Below are 20,019 nucleotides of genomic sequence, written 5' to 3' on the forward strand. Positions count from 1 at the left end.
TCAGGCAGTGGGCACACAGCCCATCTGTGTGTGCCATGTGGACAGGCCGCTCTGCAGCCCTGCTCCCTCACCCTGGATTCCTCCAGATCCTCGCCCCACAACCATCCCCTCACGAGGGCACCCAGCACCGGCTCCTACCCCACACCGCCCCTCCAGACACCCCATGGCTTCTTCCTCGGGCATTTCTGAGGGAGAAGGCCTGCGAGTGCTGCATCTTCCCCAGGGGTTTTCCCTCCCCACACGGAGTTACCCCCTTTGCCTCCCCGGCGTGCTGTGAGGGGCCGGGTGGGGAGCCCGTTCCCCTCTGCTCCCCACACTCACACAGCTGCAGGCTCCTCCTGACCCAAAGGGCCACGGAGCTCCCAGAGCGGAGCGGGCGCCATCCTGCCGGCTGTGAGGGGAGCAGCGGCCGCGGCCATGGCGGCCCCTCTGTGGGGAGGGAGGGAGGGAGGCGGCACAAGGCCGAGGCTCTCCCGATGCAAGATGGTACCCTGTGATTCCCTCTGCAAGGAGCACCATGATCCCGATGTCCTCAGGCTCAGCTGGCGGGAGGGGTGAGCTCCAGGGGGCCCTTGTGGGGCGGAGGGAGGGAGGATGAGGATGACGGAGCCAAGGCCTCTGTGGGGTGGTGAGGAGCGTCCTGCCCTGCCTCGAGCGCCTCACACGCTGTGCTGTGGTGTCCGGGGTCTAAGTGTTCTGTTTAATGAAAAAGAAGTGCTTTACGGAGTATATAGATAGTCTTCTGAAGAAAAATTATTTAAAAACTAATATTTTTTTTAGTAAAGATCAGACAAGAATATTTACAAGAGCATGCAGTAACAGGACAAGGTGGAAAATGTTCTAATTGAAGCAGAGTAGGTTTATATTAGATATTAGGGAAAAATTCTTTATTGTGAGGATGGTGAGGCCCTGACACAGGTTGCTCAGAGGAGCTGTGGCTGCCTCATCCTTGGAGGTGTTCAAGGTGAGTTGGATGGAGTTTGGAGCAACCTGGTCCATAGTGGAACGTGTCCCTGCCCATGGCAGGGTATTGGAACTCAATGATCTTCAAGGTCCCCTTACAATCCAAAGATTCTATGATTCTATGAAAAAAAGAAAAATTCCCAAAGAAAAACTCTGGATGAAATTTGAAGGGGGTGTGGTGGGGGCAGAGGGAGGCTGGCAGTGCCTCCCTTGGGGGAGCAGTGTCAGCTCCTGAGGAGCTGACTGCAGATCTGGCAGAGGGACAGTGTCCCCTGCAGTGGGACAGAGTCTTTGGCAGAGGGACAGTGTTCCCGGCAGAGGGACAGTGTTCCCAGCAGTGGGACAGGGTCCCTGGCAGAGGGACAGTGTCCCCAGCAGTGGGACAGGGTCTCTGGCAGAGGGACAGTGTCCCCAGCAGAGGGACAGGGTCCCCGTGGGGCTGCTCCCCAGGGCTGGCAGCTGCTCCCCTCGCCGGGGGCTCTGGGCCAGGCAGCCCTGCCGGGGCGAAGAGCTGCTGCATCTGCTCTGCAGAAGAATCTCTGCTTTTGGGACTTGGAGATTATTTATCTTAGCTCTCATAAATCCTTCAGGACTACATTAAAAGAGCAGTTGGGGAAAGGATCCTCCAGCTCCTGCAGGTGCTGAAGAGCTGGGCTGGCAGGGTTGCTCCTGAGTCATCTATGGCCAAACGCGCTCCTCCCCTCCTGCTGCTGTGCAAGGCAGACACGACTTTTCCTGAGCAGGCGTTGGGTGCATGCAGGAGTGAGGCTGGGGAGCTGCATTAGCAATGTGGATGAGAATGGGAAGTATCCTCCTTCCTGGGACCCCACTGCCATTTCTTCTGCTCCCCAGTGGTCCATGCAGAGCAGGGAGGTGGCAGGGGTCTGACCAAAACTTCATCATTGTTCTCTCTTGAAAGTGTTTCCTGGTGGTAAATAAGAATTTAATTTATGATGCCCCTTCTCACCATGTTGACTGAGCCCACTAACATTTTTGCAAATTTTGCTTGAAAAAACCTAAGCAAATTTATTCTTAACAAGAATAAAGACATATTTTACAAATAGAATTTTTGATAGGAAGCAGTCTCTTGGGAAGCTTCTATGATATAGTCCCAATATCCTGTTAATTGATTTCATTCTACATTGTAATGTTGGTGAGTCTTGATTCCTGGGTTTGGGTGAAGGTATCCTAGAAACTTAAACATATATGCAATCTTACATAATACAAGCTTAGTTGTTTTTTTTTAATATTTCCTTGTTTAATGGATTAATTTATGGAGGCCATTGTAATTGGTTTATTATTCTAATACAAGAACAGTGAGTAAATTCCCTAAAGAACTCCATTGCCTTTAGTGAGGAAAATATTGGTGTGCCCTGTAGCTGTGATTCATGCTGCTATTGTGAAGTCAGCCAGCTGTGAGATATATGTGCAGGCAATGGATGATAAATGTGTTCTAATAATCCAGTATACAAAGTATTTCCATAAAAATTCTTCAGTAGTATCCAAGGACATTAAAAAATCCATCAAGAAAGTCCTTCTTTAAATGGTTTTGAATCAGGCAAAGAGTGTTTTAATGCACAGTTGTACAGGCTACTCAAATTTTCCCCATGATAGTTCCAGAATCTGTTTTTAGCATATGATTATGATACTGCCGAGAATGTTGCTTCTGATAAAAAATTGTATTGATTTTCAGCATTTTCAACTCCAGTTGCATACAAGAAATTAATGAGACTCATTTTGTTACTTGGGATAGAATTGTGTGTTTGTTGACAGTCATCACAGGAATTAGCTTTAAAAAGATCTTAAGATCCATCTTTTATGCAGGATTAAAATTCACTTTGATTACTTACATAACACTCTAGATGTCTCCCCTTCTTTCTGGTGGACCTCTGGTTTGGGTCTGTTTATTGCAAATGCAGCAGTGGAATAAACTCAAAGCACTCCCCTGATGTGCTGAAGAGTTGAGTTGCTGTAGCCTGAGGCAGCCCCACCATCCCCAGCTGGAATGATTTGACCCTGGATGATTCCCTTTGGTGGTTCCTGCTCTCTGCAAAGCAGCTAGGAGGAACCAAAGGGAATCTCCCAATGCCACACCAGGCAGAAACAAGCAAAGTGAATCTTCCAGGTTGTTCCCACCTGTGGGATGAACAAAATGGGATGCACATCACCTCTTAATACCTATTGTGAAATTTACTCTGGAGAGCTTGTGCAGAAAGTGAGGTGTGGAGCTGTGCATCCGTCCTGTGCTCAGCACCAGTGTGGAGACCACAGCTGACCTGTGGAAATTCTCCCAATTGCAGAGCTTTTAAATTTCCTTTCAAAACTTCCTGCTAGAGCTAGATCCAACCACAGTGCTGGACTGACACCCTCCTGTCCATCCTGATTCCTCCCTCCCCACATATGTGGTTAGGAAGGATTAATGTCAGAGAAATTATTTCTTTTATTGAAAAAAGTGGATGATTTATTCTAAAACAAAGATTATACTGATTAACTTTCAGTATAGACTACCCAAATCTCTGCACTTTGTTTTCAGGAAAACTTATTAAAGAAATATGAAAGTATTTAAATGGAAAAGAAGAAAGGTTGGAAATGCTCAGTTTGACTTAGTTCTGTATGCTTTCCACATGTTTTTAATAGCCTAGTGGTAAAACCCAATACAACCACTAGAAGCAATGAAATCATTATGAAACATCTCAAGGTCAGTCTCATTTTTCTTTTGGTTTTGCCGTTTAGTCCGTGCAGTTTTTGTAGCAGATGTAATACGAGATATCTGTGAACATAAAACACTTCTTGTTTTGCTTCCCCTGCTTTTTCCATCTTATTAAAATACTTTTTGGTGCAGGGGGGTGGTGAGTGGTGGGCTAGAGATATCAGATCCTTTTTAGGAAGTTCAAAAGCGATGATTAACTACAGTGAGTTTCATGTGGTGGGTCAAAGCCTGGCTTTCAGCTGGTGTGGTGTGCAGAAACACAGCAGCATACATTGAATCCCTAAATGAAATGCAGATAGCTCTTTGTGATGAAAGAGGACTGATTTTAAAGCAACAGATGTAGAACTCTTTGTACCTTGCAGAACTAAACTTCTAGAGATGGAACCTGAAAAGCACATCTGTGACCTACCTGAGCACATCCCAGTGGAATTCCCAGTGGAATGGGAAATCTAGAGTTTTATAATGATTTAGTTGCAAACTCTTCAGGAGCAACATTTGCTGGTTCTTGTGCTGGACTGAGAACCAGCAAATGTTCCAACTATGCTGGTTTGGAAGGAAGGACAGCTGTGAAGGGAGTCACAGATGCCTGTGGGTACCTGCAGAGTTGCCTTCAGGGGCCTCGTGGGGACAGAAGCTTTGTGAGGAGAAGGGAGGCTTTGCTCCTTCCCTACATTTCCAGCTCTTGGCACCATCTCATCGTGGAGCCAGCAGGGAAAGGTTTGATTCTATTGCAGGAGAAGTGATTGAACATTTTCCCTCTTCACCCACCACACTCCCCAGCTTGTCTTTCTGAAGCCTTCTGTACTCGTTCCCCAAAATACCACTCTCTCAGTAACAGACTGCTACAATTTCACTTTGACAGCCTGCAAAATTTCTAAAATACCCTGTGACACAAATCTGCCAAAAGTCTCAGCTGTGCCAAATCTATCCCCATATATCATCTTCTAGGCAACAGAGATGCAACTGTTGCTGCTTTATAAATGATGGCATCTGAGGTTCTGTCGCTTAAAATGGAAGCCTGGCAATTCCTGTGCCTATTGTGAGCAGTGCTTCCAGAGAGACAGAAGTGGCTAATCCAAGGTAATCATGAGTCCCCTTTACTGTGTTATGTAACTGTCTCAGTCTTCAGCTCATTTATCCATCACCCTGTTGATTTAGAAAGGACCTTTTCTCTGTTTACAGAGGGGAAGCAAACCCTGCATTCTTGTGGTCACTTGGGAAGTCTGAGTGAATAACGAACCTGACCTTAAGTAGTGACCACCCTTCCTGTTCTATTGATCTAATCCATTTGGGGTTTTGTGGGACAAACCCTCTTACAAATTCCAGGAATATCAATCAGTATGCTCCAGAGTAGTTAGTAAGGAATGTAATTTTGAGTGTCTCTCATCTCAGTTGTAGGTGAAATCACAGGCTAAACTAAGAACTTTAATTCATGTGTTTCATTTTCAGCTTTTAGCAGATTGGGTTCATTAAATTTGTCTGTTCTGGAGCCTCTTTTCCAAATGCAGCAAAGCCATATACTTACTATTGCAAGGAGTTGTGCTCTCCCCCTGCAAGGTAGGCAACAGTTCATTACTTTCTCTTCATTACTTTCTCTCCTCCCCATATTATCCTCAGGTGTGGGGCTGTGCTATCAGTCAGCTCGCTGCCTGCAGGGGAAAGCCAGCAATTGCTCATTGCCCCTGTGGCTGCAGTGACAGAGCTGCTCGTGCTGGAAAAACACACCTGGCTGCTCAGCAGAGGCACAGCCACGGGGGTGCTCAGCGTTGGGCAGGATCAAAGGCAGCCTGAGCCTTCCACATCCGCTTCATCTCCCAGGTTACACATTTTGCTCGCACACATCAAGCACCTTCTGCTAATAGTTACCTCATTTTTATGGAAAGCACAGAAAGGACTGAGGTCATTTCCAAGACTGTCCATCTGGCTTGAAGATGAAGCTTTCTGTCTGCTTTGAAAGTATTATAAATCAGTTTGCTGTTGTTAAAAAGGGACTAAAATTGATGTTTGTTGTAGAATTGAAAGCGAGACTTCATCAAATGGGGATGTTACAGAGTTCCTGTCTTTTCTAAGTGCTATAGAATTGCTAGAATAGCAGGGTGGGCAACTCCAATTTAATGTTTTGACTATTTAGATAATCTTATTTGTATGTTAGGATTCATAATCAGGTGGCACAAATAAACTTAGGTGCAATTAAATAATTTAAGTGGAATCAATTAAGACTAGCAGAGCAGATGAGTAACTGTGTTAGTTCCATAAACTTCTGTATTTGGGTTGGCAGCCAAAAGCTGTTGGGAATTAGTGGGATGTGTAAGTGCTCTGGTTGTATCTCTTTCTCTCAGTTCTAATTGTTGCACAAGGATTTATTACAGCAATTCAACACTGCAGAACATCCTTGGCATTGGCAAAGTCCTCAAGATGTTTTAACGCGTCTTTAATGATGTTTTATGCCACAACAATCTGCAGTGGCTTCTTTCCTCTCAGTAGTATCATCAGAGCAAAGGAGTTGCAAATTAACAAGCATAAAACCACTGCCTCTGATAAATATGTGCTGATCTGGGTTACTTCCCAAATTCTTTCTTCTACAGCTGTATGCAGTGCACCACCTTCATAATTATCTTCCTTCCCTCCTCAAGACTCTTCCCCAGTGAGCCTTTAGAAGACTTTAATTGGCCACATTCCCTTTCTGTTTAGCAGGGGGAGGCAACTTCAAAATAGGATTGAATGTTACCAGTTAAGAAATATGTTCTTTCCACATATGCTTGAAATTATACCATGCAAACTGTTGTAATAAGTGATTGACTGGTCGATTGATTGATTTTTTTAATACAAATTTTTTGAGACTGTAAAGGTCACATGTTTGTTTTTATGCTCTGAAAGTAGGAGAAACATATTTACCAACACAAAGCTTGCACTTTAACTTGATAATCAACAGCTTTGTTATTTTTGTTGGAAGGGAGTGTGATTATAACTGGAAAATGTGAACAGACCCATGCATACAAATATCTTATGGAACCTACTGCTAGTCTAATTGCACTGTGCATCAAGCTGCTTGACAACACACACCATGAGACACAGAAAATAGCTAAATGGAGGAAAACTAACCATGGAAATGATCAGAAATTATCATAACATCAGTGTTCACCTCTCCCAGCTTACAGTGTGTCTTGTGTTCAGTACAGCATGACTGCAGTGGCAGTCAGGTGCTCCAGTCAAGGACACAGTGCACTAAGCAACACATATTTACCAGAACCAAGCCCCAAAGGGCCTTAGGCCTCTAGTTAGAGCATTTCATACCACAAATGGAAAAGGCCAGGGGAGAAACAGGACCACTGCTGTCCCCCCAGCTGAATGGGAGGCACAGATTGCTGTAAACCCCAAGTTTTAAAAATCCAAACAGTAAAATGTTAAAAACATAATGCATTTCCAATTTGCAGAGCAGAACTGGACACTCTTTGAGTAGGGTTTCCCTGCAGAAAGCTGATTTTAAACCAGCCTGTTGATTCCATAAAAATATGCATTCACCCATGAGACTCCCATATTACCTACATGTGAGAGCATAATGGGCAAAACTTTTGAAAACTCATAATGGGTTTTCTTTGTTGTGCAGGACTTGAGCAGCACAACTGACTGCTGGTCTTTGGTGCTTTATCTCATTTGAAGCTCTCCTTCTAGGAGTTGACTTAGACCTTTTGAGCCATGACTGCACCAAGTAAGCTGTCTCAGGCAAGGAGCAAAAGGATTTGCACTTGTAGTTAGCCAAAGGTTGTAGCTGGCTGGGCTGGAAGGTGGTGGTAAGGCTGGGAGCACTTTCTGCATGGCACAGTGACATGGTGTGTGGGCAGACTCTGCAAAACCACTTAGTCCAGAACTACTTGTTCCAAATCTTGGATCCACTTGGCCTCTCTCTTTGTTATTTTTATCTATGCAACTATGCTTGCAAACTGATAGATGACTGGCAGGATCACATTATCACTTCATGCAGCTGTAATTGACTGGGCCAAGGGGAAACTTTGGGTTGTGTTTTCTTTGTGGGTGCAGTTGGCACAGAGACCCTGCCCAGTCCATGTGCCCTTACCCTGTTTCATCCTGGCTGCTTGATCTTGTCCCTGCATCACCCCTTCACTTGTGTTGATACAACTGTCTGTTAGGACTGTGCTAAAAACATATGTGAACTGGTTTGAATTAAAAATGATTCTCATCTGGTTCTTTGTCTGGCCTCATAAATAGCTGGGTCTGTACAGCTGGGAGAGGAGGGGAGGCAGTGCAGGCAGGAATGGACAGCTGGGGAGGGATGAGGGGGACCTCCAGGAGCTGCCAGTGCTGCTGAGATGAGAAGTGTCAGATGTTGTGTTTGCCAGTCAGTGCTTCTGCCCATTCAGAGGGGCACAGACCAGCCTCAGCTCTCCCCAGTCACTCATTCTTGTGACACTGTGCAGAACAGGTCCTTTAGTGCTGGGCTTGTTCTGGAGTAAACTGCTCTGAATCATTTCAGTTCTTCCCTATTCTTTGTGTTCTGAGTTTCTTGTTTTCACTCTAGGGTCAAATTGAGAAAAGTTACCAACTGTATATATTTTCAAAATAATACGTAATTTCTGAGGAACTACAGACAAGGAAGATCTTGTGTTCTTTCTGGCTTTACTGCTTGGTAATTAAACTATCTATATATACTGCAGTGCTCTGAGGCAACTATTCAGTGCATTGATATAAGAAATAGTCTGAACAGGAGCCCTTAAAGGTGAACATGTACATCCCAGGAAAACCACCAATCATGAATGAATGATACACTGAATCTGCAATGAACTAGTGCATGAAACACTTCTGCTACTGGTTAATGCTGAAATTGTCCTTTTTGACTGGGTTTGAAATTTCCTTTTTGACTGCAGATGAGAAGAGCATATTAGAATACCAGGCACATGGTATCTCAAGCTGCTATGCCACAAGTAGCAAAATATAATATGTCAAGTGTATTGGTATGAGCTGGTATGCAATCTCTGGATCAAATCCCAACTTTTCAAAAGGTCTCCTCACTTCCACTCTCTATTTTAGCAGAGACATAGGAAGACACATAGGAAGTAGAAGTGCACAGACAGCCTGTTTTTAAATGGCAGGTTTATTAAAAATGTTCTCTATCACAAACATTGGAAACATATGCGGCAGATTTTACTGTAAGTGAAAGATTCAGTAGACAGTGGAAAGGGAGTAACTGTCGACTGAATAATGAGAAATAATGGGACAGTTTCCACAGCAAACTCCTCCCAAAACCCCATTTTAACTCAGCATCCTCGGGTCCCAGTTAGTGTTCAGTCTGCCCTTTGGACACAGCACATAGTTCTTGAGCTTGAGCTTTGAGTTTATACATATTTACAGTAGAACAACCTATAGGTTACAGGAGAGGAACATTAGCACCAGTGCTTGTGGATTACAGCTCACATCGCCTCTGCCACTGCAAGTGCATGGAACTGACTTTACTGAAGAGTTAGGTTAAAAAAAGGTTAATAAATCTGGCACTTGGAAGGCAAACTGTGCTCTGCAGTGACCTAGGAAATCTTTGTGTTAGGTATCACACTTGACTGCCTGTCTCTGAAGGCTGCCCATCACAGTCATCTTAATGCCCTTTCTTGCACAGATGCACACTTCACTTCCCCTGTGCTTGCACTGTTATTTAGGAATAGATGTAACCCCTTGAGATCAGGAAATCAGTGTGATTTTCTTATTGCTGTTCTAAAACTGAGCACAAACTCTATATTTAGTGAATATTAGACAAAACTAGAATCCTTAGCAATTTTGGTGAAACATTTTCACATAGCAAAAATTCTACAGTGTCGGTAATTACTGAGATTCACAAAAAAAGGCTTTGGTTAGAAAATCAAAAAGGGTCAAATAAAAAAAAGCTTAAAAAAAAGGAAGCCAAAGGAGTGTCAAATACCATACTGAAGTGAGTGAGTGCAGAATAAAACAGTAGCAGTCCATTAGTTAATTTTTCAGTAGTAAAGTCCTCCACCTAAAGAAGCCCGTGTCTCTTGCAAGCTGTGTGCCTTTCTTGACGGTCACAGCTGGTCTCCTAGCTCCAGTACAAGCAGGGTGGCGATAAATCCACGCTTTCCTGTTCAAGGCAAAGAGTCCTTCTTCCAGCTGTGAGGTAGAGATTGGGTATCAGTCACTGGGGTGTGAGATACCCCTGAGTGTAGCAGTCACACATTTGTTTCTAGTTCATTTATTTCAATAGTGCAGTGGTCTTTACTGTTGGATTTCTTAGTGTGATTCTCCACTGGAGTTTCTTCTTGCTCCACTTGTATGGGTATATGGTGCTGCAACCCTTTCACTGTTTCTGGTCCACGAGATTCATTCATGGTCTTCACACAGCCATTTCTCTGGTAAGCCACAATCTGATGGATGTTAATAGGCTTAGTTTCACAGATCAATGGCACCTATGTGAAAAGCATTAAGATCTGGAATACTGCCACTGATTGCTGTATACAACAGGAAGGGAATTTTTGTTTGGAAAGCCTGTGGGCTGCTTTACATTCACCAGGATTATCTAGAGCCCCCATGGACTTCCAGAAGCTGTTTCTCATATACACTAAAGCATCTTTGCACCATCTGCATGAAGCAAAGGAGTCTGTGTAAAAATGCAAATTCTGTCACAACTCTTAATTGAACTTACACTCGTAACAGCTGCTTGCCATTGGTAAAATGATACAAGTAGGATAAATAGAGACCAGAATTCCAGGGCTCACTTCAAAAGGTAAAGACTCTCAATGGTCAGTGTGCTGATGTCTGGGCAGTGCTTGCTCTTGGGTGCAATTAAATAGACCAACAAATCATTTGTTGTTGCCTTATGCCTTTCTTCTAACCCAATAAAATAACACCTGTCTCTTCAGTTTGCTCTGTTTTGAAAGAAATAAAGGGGATTTTATTAACTGATTCATAAGTTAAATATTGAAGTGTTCTTTAAATCAAGCCAGATTCTGATGGGGAAAGTAAGACGTAAATACTGGCAAAGAAAGGAGGTGGGCTTGCAGCTGAGAAAATATGGCCTTTGGGTATATATTACTAACTGCACAAATTATGCAGCCAAAATGTATGGCAGACTAGCAGTATATTTTAATACCATTACAGAGCATGATTCAAAGAAAAATCTCATCACAGATGACTAAATAATCCCTCAGGAGGGATTTCATATTACTGCAACATCTCTTCTTAAGTTCTAACGGAGTTCTAAATGCAGCAGTGAAATGTCAGGAGGCCTGTGTTATGCAGGAGCTCAGCCTACACTTGTGGCTTTGTAATGGATGACCTCCCTTGCCCATAGGCTGTGTTTTAGGGGGTTTGTAGGTAGCTGCATGTGTAGCCCCTGTAGTCAGGCCTAATCCTGTCATCAGTAATTACTGCAGGTGCTAATTACCTCAGAGGACCCTGCCTGTCTGTCTACATACTACTTGAAAGAGCAGGAATTTTAAATGAATGTTGCAGGAAGGCATGAGAATGGGATTGATCTCAAAATTGTAGAATGAGAGAAATAATGATAGAAACAAAACTTTGCTATTTGTGTGGAATACTACAGATGATACACAGAAATGAAACTTGTCTTGTGAAGATCAGTCCCGGTGAAGAAATGTTCCTGCATTACTGTTCTGTCTTTGTTGAAGAAAGGTAATGAGAGTCTGCCATGAGCTAAAATGGTTGGAGATTAGCTCCTCCAAATCTGGTGGGCTCATGGAATTAGCAATCTCCTTTGTCAAGGATTGAAGGAAGGACATGAGGAGTTCCTGTTCCAAGGAAAGACTGAATTACGCATACCAAAGGGGAAGGAGAAATGCACAGGAGTGGAAGGAGGCAGGGGCAGAATACAGAGGTATGTGTGCTGTATGAAATAAGATACAGAGGAGGAAAAAACAAAACTCTAAGGAAGGACTTGTATTAAATGTAGAAAGCATGAAGGTGTCTGAGAATGAAGTCTAGAATGGAGTCATGTGCTTGTGCTAGTCTGGAAACAAAATGATTGCAAGGGTGGCTTCAGATTATGCGGACTCAGGAGCTTGCAATGCCCAGGGTAGTTGCTTTTGATGTGAGCTCATTGATTACACATATACACACTCATGGATACCTTTACCTCTCCTTCCACACAGGTACTCAGGGACATCTGTCACCCTGCTCTGTTGCTGGTCACACCTCTAGCAGCACAAATTGCTGGCCAGTCAGGACCTGGGTGCTGGGTGTGGGACTCACAGTCCCAGCATCTCATGCATTTGCAGGACAGCTCAGCTGCTTCTGCTGCCCCCATCCCCAGTGTGCCAGACACAGCTGCCTTGCAAGCTCTGAACTCCAGTGGCTTTTCACATGACCTCATGGAAAAAGATCCCTCCACCCCATGTGCTAAGCTGCCCAATTCTGTCCCCTCTCTGAAACATCCTTTATAAACTGGAGGAGCCAAATGTGGGAGTGGGAGCTCACAGGTTCTTTGCCATAGTACAGCACACCCTGGCACACCCTGGCTCACAGTGTGGTTACCTCGTCGCCGTCCTTGATAAACTCCTTGCGGCAGATGTGGGCCATGATCCCAGCAGCCAGCGCGTCCCCCAGCACATTGATCATTGTTCTAAACCTGTCTCTGCAAAATGAAACAGTGATGGTGAGGTGTTGGCTCTTTGGGTAAATTCCTGTGCCTCCATCAGCTGTAATTATGCCTGAAGGCCAGTTTTGCTGGGTTTATGAGCTAAAATGTTTGGAAATGTTAAGAAGGTTGGTATCAGGCATCCTTTAGTTATTGAACAGGTAATTTGGGGTCTCCAGCCTTTTCTGAGCTTGGTGTGCTGTGCTTGATTGTGTAACTGAGCTAAGTGGAGCAGCTGTGTCCCCCGAGAGATGCAAACTGATTCAGCACTGAAAAGGTGGAACTGCACATCACACCTGCATTTCTGTCCCAGTTTATATGTTAAGGTCCAGCAACATGGCCTGATTTGGAGACTGGTGCTGCAAATGTCCGAATTCAATAAAAGCAGAGATCAGCCAGCACAACCAGTCCCTTTTATTAGTGATCATGGTACAATCTTAGCAACCAAAGTGCTACTTAAGAAGATTATTGTATTGGTAGAATGGGCAGGATACAATCAAAATAATTTAGAAGATTGCTATATAACTACACTCACAAACCAAGCATCCACTGACCATAATTAAGTAATGTTTATTCCTGTAAAACCTGTGGTGACTTTGGCTCTTATGCAGCCTATGCAGTAGTTCTTAAAGACTCTTAATTTTCAGTTACCTTTTCCAATTTAAATTTGTATGCTTGACAGTATTTTGTGTATATATAGTTGAACTGTTTTTCATTTATTCACTTATGGGATTTCTTCCCTGTTTGTTTACACCTTTTACACACTGTCTAAAAAAATAAATCTATTAAAATACGGATTGTAAATAGACAAAAGCAACTGGCTGTCAAAGACAGGTGTTACATTTGAATCATCCTGGAACCCAGTAGTTAAAATTGATGAGATTTCAGATAGGTGATATAGCTTCTAAGTCTGAAATACGTCACGTCTTTTCCAAGAAAAACATATACATCTGAAAACTCTGTCATATTAGGAACTTAATTTATAAATGTAGGTTATAAAATGGAGGTTCAGAAATCTCCAGATGTTTGGCTTATTAAAGTCAGTGACGGTCCAATATCAACACTGCCCAGATTTCTGATCCTGTATCTTAATATAGAAAATAATTGAAACTCTGTGCTGATTTTTTTTCTCAGATATTTTAAGCAGGTACTCAGTGCATATAAATGTTTATGCATTTGCCTGCTTAATTATCATGAAAATTCCTGCATGAAAGCTTATTTGTGTGTGGAGTTACCAAATTGTACATACAACTGTGAGTAACTTCAGCAATAATATTCCACAGCCTACACCTAGACACAGTTGTTGACTCCAGGACCCAGTCCTACACTTGTTGATCAATCAATTTTTTTTAATTCCTGCTGTTCTGATTTTGGGTTTTGCCTTGAAGGAAATTTCCACAAGAACATGTTAAACAGGGAAAAAAAGCAGTTACAGCACATACTGATGAAAGTTCCTGTTACACATTGACTTCTTTCCCGCTTGATTATCAAATAGTGATTCTTGGAGAGATATTCAGTGTTGTGAATTTTGGATTGTGCCACAAGTCAGCTGTGGTAGAGAAGAAGCTGTATGAGCAGAACTCAAGAGTTTGAGCTCCCTTTTGAGCTCTAATTAGCATCTTTTCAAGGCAGGATTTTTCCAAGGAAACAGTGCTCTACACTGAAACTCTTAAGCAAAGGGACTGCCTGGCACCGTTGTGTTCCCCATTCTGAGTGTATGGAGGGGTCTGCACTATGCATGAGGAGAATCACGACACACACCATTGGCATTTCTCCCCTGAGAGGCCAGCCTGCTGCTGGTGGCATTTCTCTCAGTGCAAACATGTGAGTCACTGGTATTTGAGCTGTAATTGATATTATTAAAGATGTAAAACTTTTACCCTGTGTTTGATAAATGAGCTAGGGAACATTTTGGTTTTCTTCTTTATGTCTCTAAGCACTAGCTAAAGGTATGAAGGTCACATACACATTATGGCTACCTAAGAGAGTTGTAATACCTGCAGTGCATTGTAATGGGTATTTCAGTCTCGTGAGATCATCTAACCAGCCTTCTTTAAGCATTCTTCATACTCCAGTACTTCCAAAACTAATACTGAAAATATTCATCGTGTCAACCATGTTGACACTTTGCATCTGCAGGCTCTTGAAACCACCAAGTGCCGAAATACAGAAATATGCTTTTTGTTTGAAAGGTCATCTGCAAAAGACAGAAAATTGGGTCTATTCCTTACTCACTTTTTAATACCATCTGGAGCTATAGCCTGAAAAGTCTTTTCTCTGTTGTTTTGAAAAGTTGTGTAAGACAAAAAGAAGAATAATTCCCATGTACACTGGAAGACTTACTGGAAAAACAATGAAATGTTGATGTTGCAAGAGCTGGGCAAAAACTGAGCAATATAGAGGGAAAAGGCTTTTGTAATACAGTCTTAAAATATTCATACAATACAAGATTCATGACTTCTCTTAATGCTAATAATAATAATATTCTATTAGACTGGACAGAATATATTTTTTCTCACAATTCTTAATACAAAAAAAAAAAGTGGCTAAAAGTTGAATAAAATAGGATATATAACAGAATGGAGTTGTAACACAATTTACCCAGGACCCTGATGTAATGAAACTCCCTATATTAAAGGAGATATATTTTATATAGCTTAAATAGAAACAATTTGGATGTTCCCTTGTGTATGCATATGCTAGTTACACTCCATATGAATTTTTAGAGTGACTCTTCTCATGGGTGACACAAATCCCTTTCATCCTGACTGTGTTAAGTTTGAGCCCCTGGCTGTGCTTTAAATGCCCCCTGATTGGGCATGCAGCAAAGTGCCCTCTCTACAGAGTGGCTGCACTTGCAAAACTGGGGGCTGCAAGCAGGTGCTGCCTATTTAGCACTGAAATCAGAGAGCACAGAATTGCATCAGGACCCTGGTGAAAGGCAGACATTGCTGGTGGCAGCACTCAGGCTGGCTGTGCTGGGGCTGCAGCAGCAGGAGCCATCCACAGCCCTCACCATCACCGTGCTGCATGGCTCTTGTCATGGCTGCAGCGGCGCCAGTGGTACCTGCTGTCCTGAGCAGTGGCTCGGGCCTCTTGCAGAGTGCTTCACTGCTCTGAGATGATGGCCTTGAAATGTCAGTGGGCTGATAAGTAGAGTGCAGGCAAACCATGTTTCCTAGGAATGTTGGCCCCTTATCCTTGCCCAAGGAAAGATCCAGAGTTGCCCCTTAAGCACATTTGTCTGGCTCAACCTTCAAACTTGTCTTGAAGATTATCATCCAGCCTGGCTACGTGCAGCCACTTCCACTGCCTGACTGTCCTAGATAAAAGCAGTTCTTAAGTTCTTTTGGAATCTGAGTTGAGGTAGGTACTTTGTTCTACTTCTTTATCCTCCCTCCCTGTGAACGTGAAGATTGATCAATGTCCTCTTCTGGACAATCTTATCTATGCAAAAAGCTGCTATGGTGATCTTTTCAGCTCTGGTTTTAGTCTAAATGGACTCCATTTCTTCAGCCTTTCTGTGCAAGACAAATTTCCAAGACTCATCTAGACTCCCTCATTTGTCTATCTTCTTCAATATAATGTCCACATCAGCAGAGTTTTTAATCTAAGGCTACAATAATACCATTTTAAATTACAGAATCACTTCCTTTGCCTCTTATATATATATATATATATATATGTATATATACATACACACACACACATTTATATTATATAAAATTATATATATACACATTTATATATACAAATGTGTATATATATATAAAAATGGTGTTACTTACAGTGCCCAGTCGACAGCAATAATCAATGTGATGTCATCTGTTGGGAGCCCCACTGAGGTGAGAACAATGACCATTGTCACCAGGCCAGCTTGTGGGATGCCTGCAGCCCCTATGCTGGCAGCTGTTGCTGTGATACTTGAACAAGGAAAGAAGGGAATGAGCTTTACTTTGTGGAAGAAACCACACATGTTTCTAAACCATGCTCTTACACAAGGTGCTGCATGGAAGTGCCAGTGTTTTGTCTCACCTGGCAGAATCCAGGTGAGACAGCAAGGACAGGCCAAAGTGTCTGCCCAGGGCTAAATTCTCACCCTCAGCCTTTGCAGCCTTGGCGCTGCTGGGGCAGTTCTGTTCTCTCCCAGTATCAAAGGTGCAGAGCAGAGGGGCCAGCCAGGCTGTGGGCTGAGTTCTGCCAGCTTCTCCTGGGTGATGACAGCACCCAGAGCTGTGTGCCAGGAGCCTGCCAGCCCCACTCGTGGCTGTTGTCCTTGGCAGCCCAGCTCCCAGCAGACACCTCTGGGTCACCACGGGCAAATCCTCGGCTGGCCCTGCCTGGGGCCTTTTCTGTCAATCTGTCCCAAGGGCTGCGCCAAGGGTAAAGAGGCTGGGCCAGGGTGAAGCCCTTGCCCAGCACATGGCTTTGCATAGTTGGATCTAAATATGAAGCAAGCCTGAATGTGACTGTACATGTTCAGTTTCTGCAAAGTATTTTTACTTGACCTTCATACAATTTTTTCAGTCAGGCAAGTAGAAATGAGAGGGGGACCAGGGCAAGAGTAGACCTGGCAGGTTTAACTTTTTTTGTCATAATGTTATTTTTAAGAGAGGAATTTAATTCCTTTTTCCAGGAGCAAAAGTGACTGGATGTATTCGTTTCCACCAAACTAGTGACTTCCAAGAGCTAGGCCATCCAGCAGAGAGACAAAGAACAAATGTTGACAGTTGTAAAAGGATGACAGAAAGCATTTACACTGATAATCCTCTGCATTCATCAGTCTAGAATGTCAGAGCTTTTGGCAAGCAGTTAAGTCTCATTAACCTACTATGGAAAATGAGGATAAGTGTATTCACCCATATGGAAACTGAAACACAGGGATATCCAGTCCCTTGCTTACAGCTGTACAGTGTACCAGTACAGCAGCAGCAGTATTTCTACCTAGAGCCCTTTTTTTTTTAATTAAAAAAAAATACTTTAGCATGTGGGTGTGATAGGGAAGGGGCAAGACGTAAAATTAAATTTTGCAAAAGTTAACTTGTGTAGTATCCTAATAACATTGTAATAGAGGATAGATAGAAAGGGACAGAAGTTCAGCAGCTGAGTAAGAAATAACTATAATTAACATTAAAAGCCTTTCCAGTTTGTGCTATGAAATGGCTGTCTCATCAGGACTGCTTCTGCCTCTTACATCAGGCCACAGAGTCGCAAGTCTTATTTGGGAGTAAAACCAGGAATATTTAACTAAGATTTTACAAGCAAGCTCATCTGCTATTCCATTCCATCTCCACTTTAATGGAGATGTTTCTTTCTGTAAGATGATCAGTTGATGGAAATCTTTACTGTCTTTCTCTGCTATGTCAACGTTTGCATTGATAGAAACTGTTAACTTGGATTTTACAAACTATGAGCAAAGTAGACTGATATTTTTTCCTCTGGCAAAAATATCCTGGCATTCAGAATTATTTGGATTTTAAGTCTCCAGGTCCTAAAGTATCAAGATCTAGGGTAGGTTTGGCCTACAGAATACTGTTAGAATTTGGATTACATCATTGATGGTACTGAGTCCACCATGATTTCCTGTTAGACTTCCTCATTCATGCATCTTTTTATTTTTCTTCTCTTCTTGGATTTTCCCCAATCTTTGCTTGTATTTTCAGTCTACTGTTTTACTTCTGTCTGGTCCTTATATATTAGCACTTAATGTGGGGGGTAAAAGAGATAAAAGGAGGTTCTGCTAAGAAAAGTTAGAGCTTACATTCTTTCCATTTACTATCATCCTTCTTCATTTTTAAAATTACTGTTCTTTACTTCAAAGTGTGTGTAATATCTGTTCATGCTCTGCCGTGTTTTAGCATCACATGCTAAAAAAAAAAATCTCAAAATTCCAAATCACAAAAGACTTAAATTTTAGCACAGGCTCATTCCAACAGTTTTCAAAGAGAGTGTAAGGCTGAAGCAAGAGCTCATATGGGCACAATTTATTTCTTCTTTTTGTAGTCCAACCAGGTCTTGCCAGAAGCCCATTAGCAAACCTCAGCTGTCATCTGGGGTTGGTTTCAGGACTCTCCTCTTCTTGTCATGAAGGTTTTCAGGCCCAGCAGAAGATGGGCAAGGCCCAGCAGTGTAAATGGGGCAATGGTGAGGTCAGTGGGTGGGTAGTTAAGCAGATCTCAAATACATTGCACAAAGCTCTGACTATGAGGAATGTTTTTATAATCATTTGTTCCCTGCTGGAAACCTGCAGGTTTCAGTCCCTGAGGAATTCTTTGGCAGTCACTGGAGTTATTCTGGCAGTAATTGTTCAGCTGGATCTTCCAGTCTTTTGGATCCATTACAGACCTTTCAAGGATGGAGTACACAGCTATAACACTCTCTACCCACTGAGAGCATGGTTGTTTATGAAGTCTTCTGCTTTAACAAGCAGCAGAGAAGACAATTTAAAAACATCTTAGTGAAAACCTGCCCTGATGGTACCATCTGTCCTCCTTCCCTCTTCCCCTAATCCTGCAAGAGTTTCCCAGCACACACTATTCCCTGTTACTTGATATAAGACTTCCAGTTTTGCAACTTTTTAACCTTTTCCTTTCACTTGAAGACACAAATCAGACTTTAAATTGAAAACAGTAGTGAAGTTAAAAATAGTGTTCTAAACACCAATAATAATAAAATGTCCCAGTGCTAGAAGTGATCAGTGGGTTGCCTAAAAGCAAAAATTAGACATTTATCCTCAAACAGAAGCACGTTTCCTGGTGTCCACAAGCATCTTATTGAACAGGACTGCTCCAATTTCTCTGTGAGCCGTCCCTGATCTCTGTGTTACTTGGAAACAACCCTTCCATGAGGGATACATCTGTGATAACAGCAGAGATGAGTTTTGTTCTTGCTGCAAGCAAGAGCAGTGCCTCAGACTCAATAAAATGATGGCCCTGATGGGTCCCTTCCAACTCAGCTGATTCCATGACTCTGTGCAGACAGGCAAACCCCAGCATGTGGAATTTGGGTGTGTACCTTATGGTGATGATCTGCCCAAAGTCCAGCTCGTAGTTGTTGACCTGGGCGATGAAGATGGCGGCCACGGCCTCGTAGAGCGCCGTCCCGTCCATGTTGATGGTGGCTCCCACGGGCAGCACGAAGCGCGCGATCCTCCTGTCCACGTGGTTGTTCTCCAGCAAGCACTTGAAAGTGATAGGCAGAGTGGCTGAGCTGCACAACAGCACAGGAGAACACACTGGGTTAGTTTTGTTTCTGGGCAATTGTAGCAAACCTTGTCCTGGCAGGGGAAGTTTCACACGACCATCCGAGCTTCTCGCTCCTTGCTCTGCCCAGGGCTCTCTTGCCAGGTAACTCACTCCTTTGTGTGATGGAGGATAAAGACAGTTACACCTGTAAATGTTGGAGTTAGTGCTAATTTTGCTTCCCAAAGTTAGAAATATTTTTCTCTCTTTCCCCATTTCAGAAGGAAATGGACAGAATTCCCACAGAGGCAGTGTTGTACACGCAGATGCAAAGAAAGGGAGCAACATCCTGTGCGGCTTAGTACTAAAATCTCTGAAAACTGTTTTACACTCATGGTTTCTAAAAATGTTTCCTTCCAGGCCTACCTCACGTGTAAACAATTTTTTATTTCTGCAAGGGTTAGACAAAGATCTTATCAACAGCAGGCTGAAAATAAAAGTTGCAGACAAAATGTCTGTGTTTAAGAATATAAAATCCCATTTTTTCCCTG

The 20,019-nt window shown here is 43.0% G+C and overlaps 1 protein-coding gene across 1 annotated transcript in view; it reads right to left on the reverse strand.

Moving 5' to 3' along the window:
• Positions 1-8,787: 8,787 nt before the first annotated feature.
• The window catches only part of SLC1A7 (solute carrier family 1 member 7), a 48,812-nt gene continuing 37,580 nt past the window's right edge, over positions 8,788-20,019 (reverse strand). The window contains exons 8-11 of the mRNA XM_071435632.1: positions 19,302-19,496; positions 16,076-16,210; positions 12,185-12,284; positions 8,788-10,059 (exon numbers count right to left, since the gene is read on the reverse strand). Of these exons, the coding sequence (XP_071291733.1) occupies positions 9,865-10,059; positions 12,185-12,284; positions 16,076-16,210; positions 19,302-19,496 (625 nt within the window). The 3' untranslated portion in view covers positions 8,788-9,864. The remainder of the gene's footprint in view (positions 10,060-12,184; positions 12,285-16,075; positions 16,211-19,301; positions 19,497-20,019) is intronic.

The sequence above is a fragment of the Agelaius tricolor genome, unplaced genomic scaffold (assembly GCF_023055355.1).
Source record: "Agelaius tricolor isolate 1412-34295 unplaced genomic scaffold, bAgeTri1.0.p SCAF_11, whole genome shotgun sequence".
Classification (NCBI taxonomy): Eukaryota; Metazoa; Chordata; class Aves; order Passeriformes; family Icteridae; genus Agelaius; species Agelaius tricolor.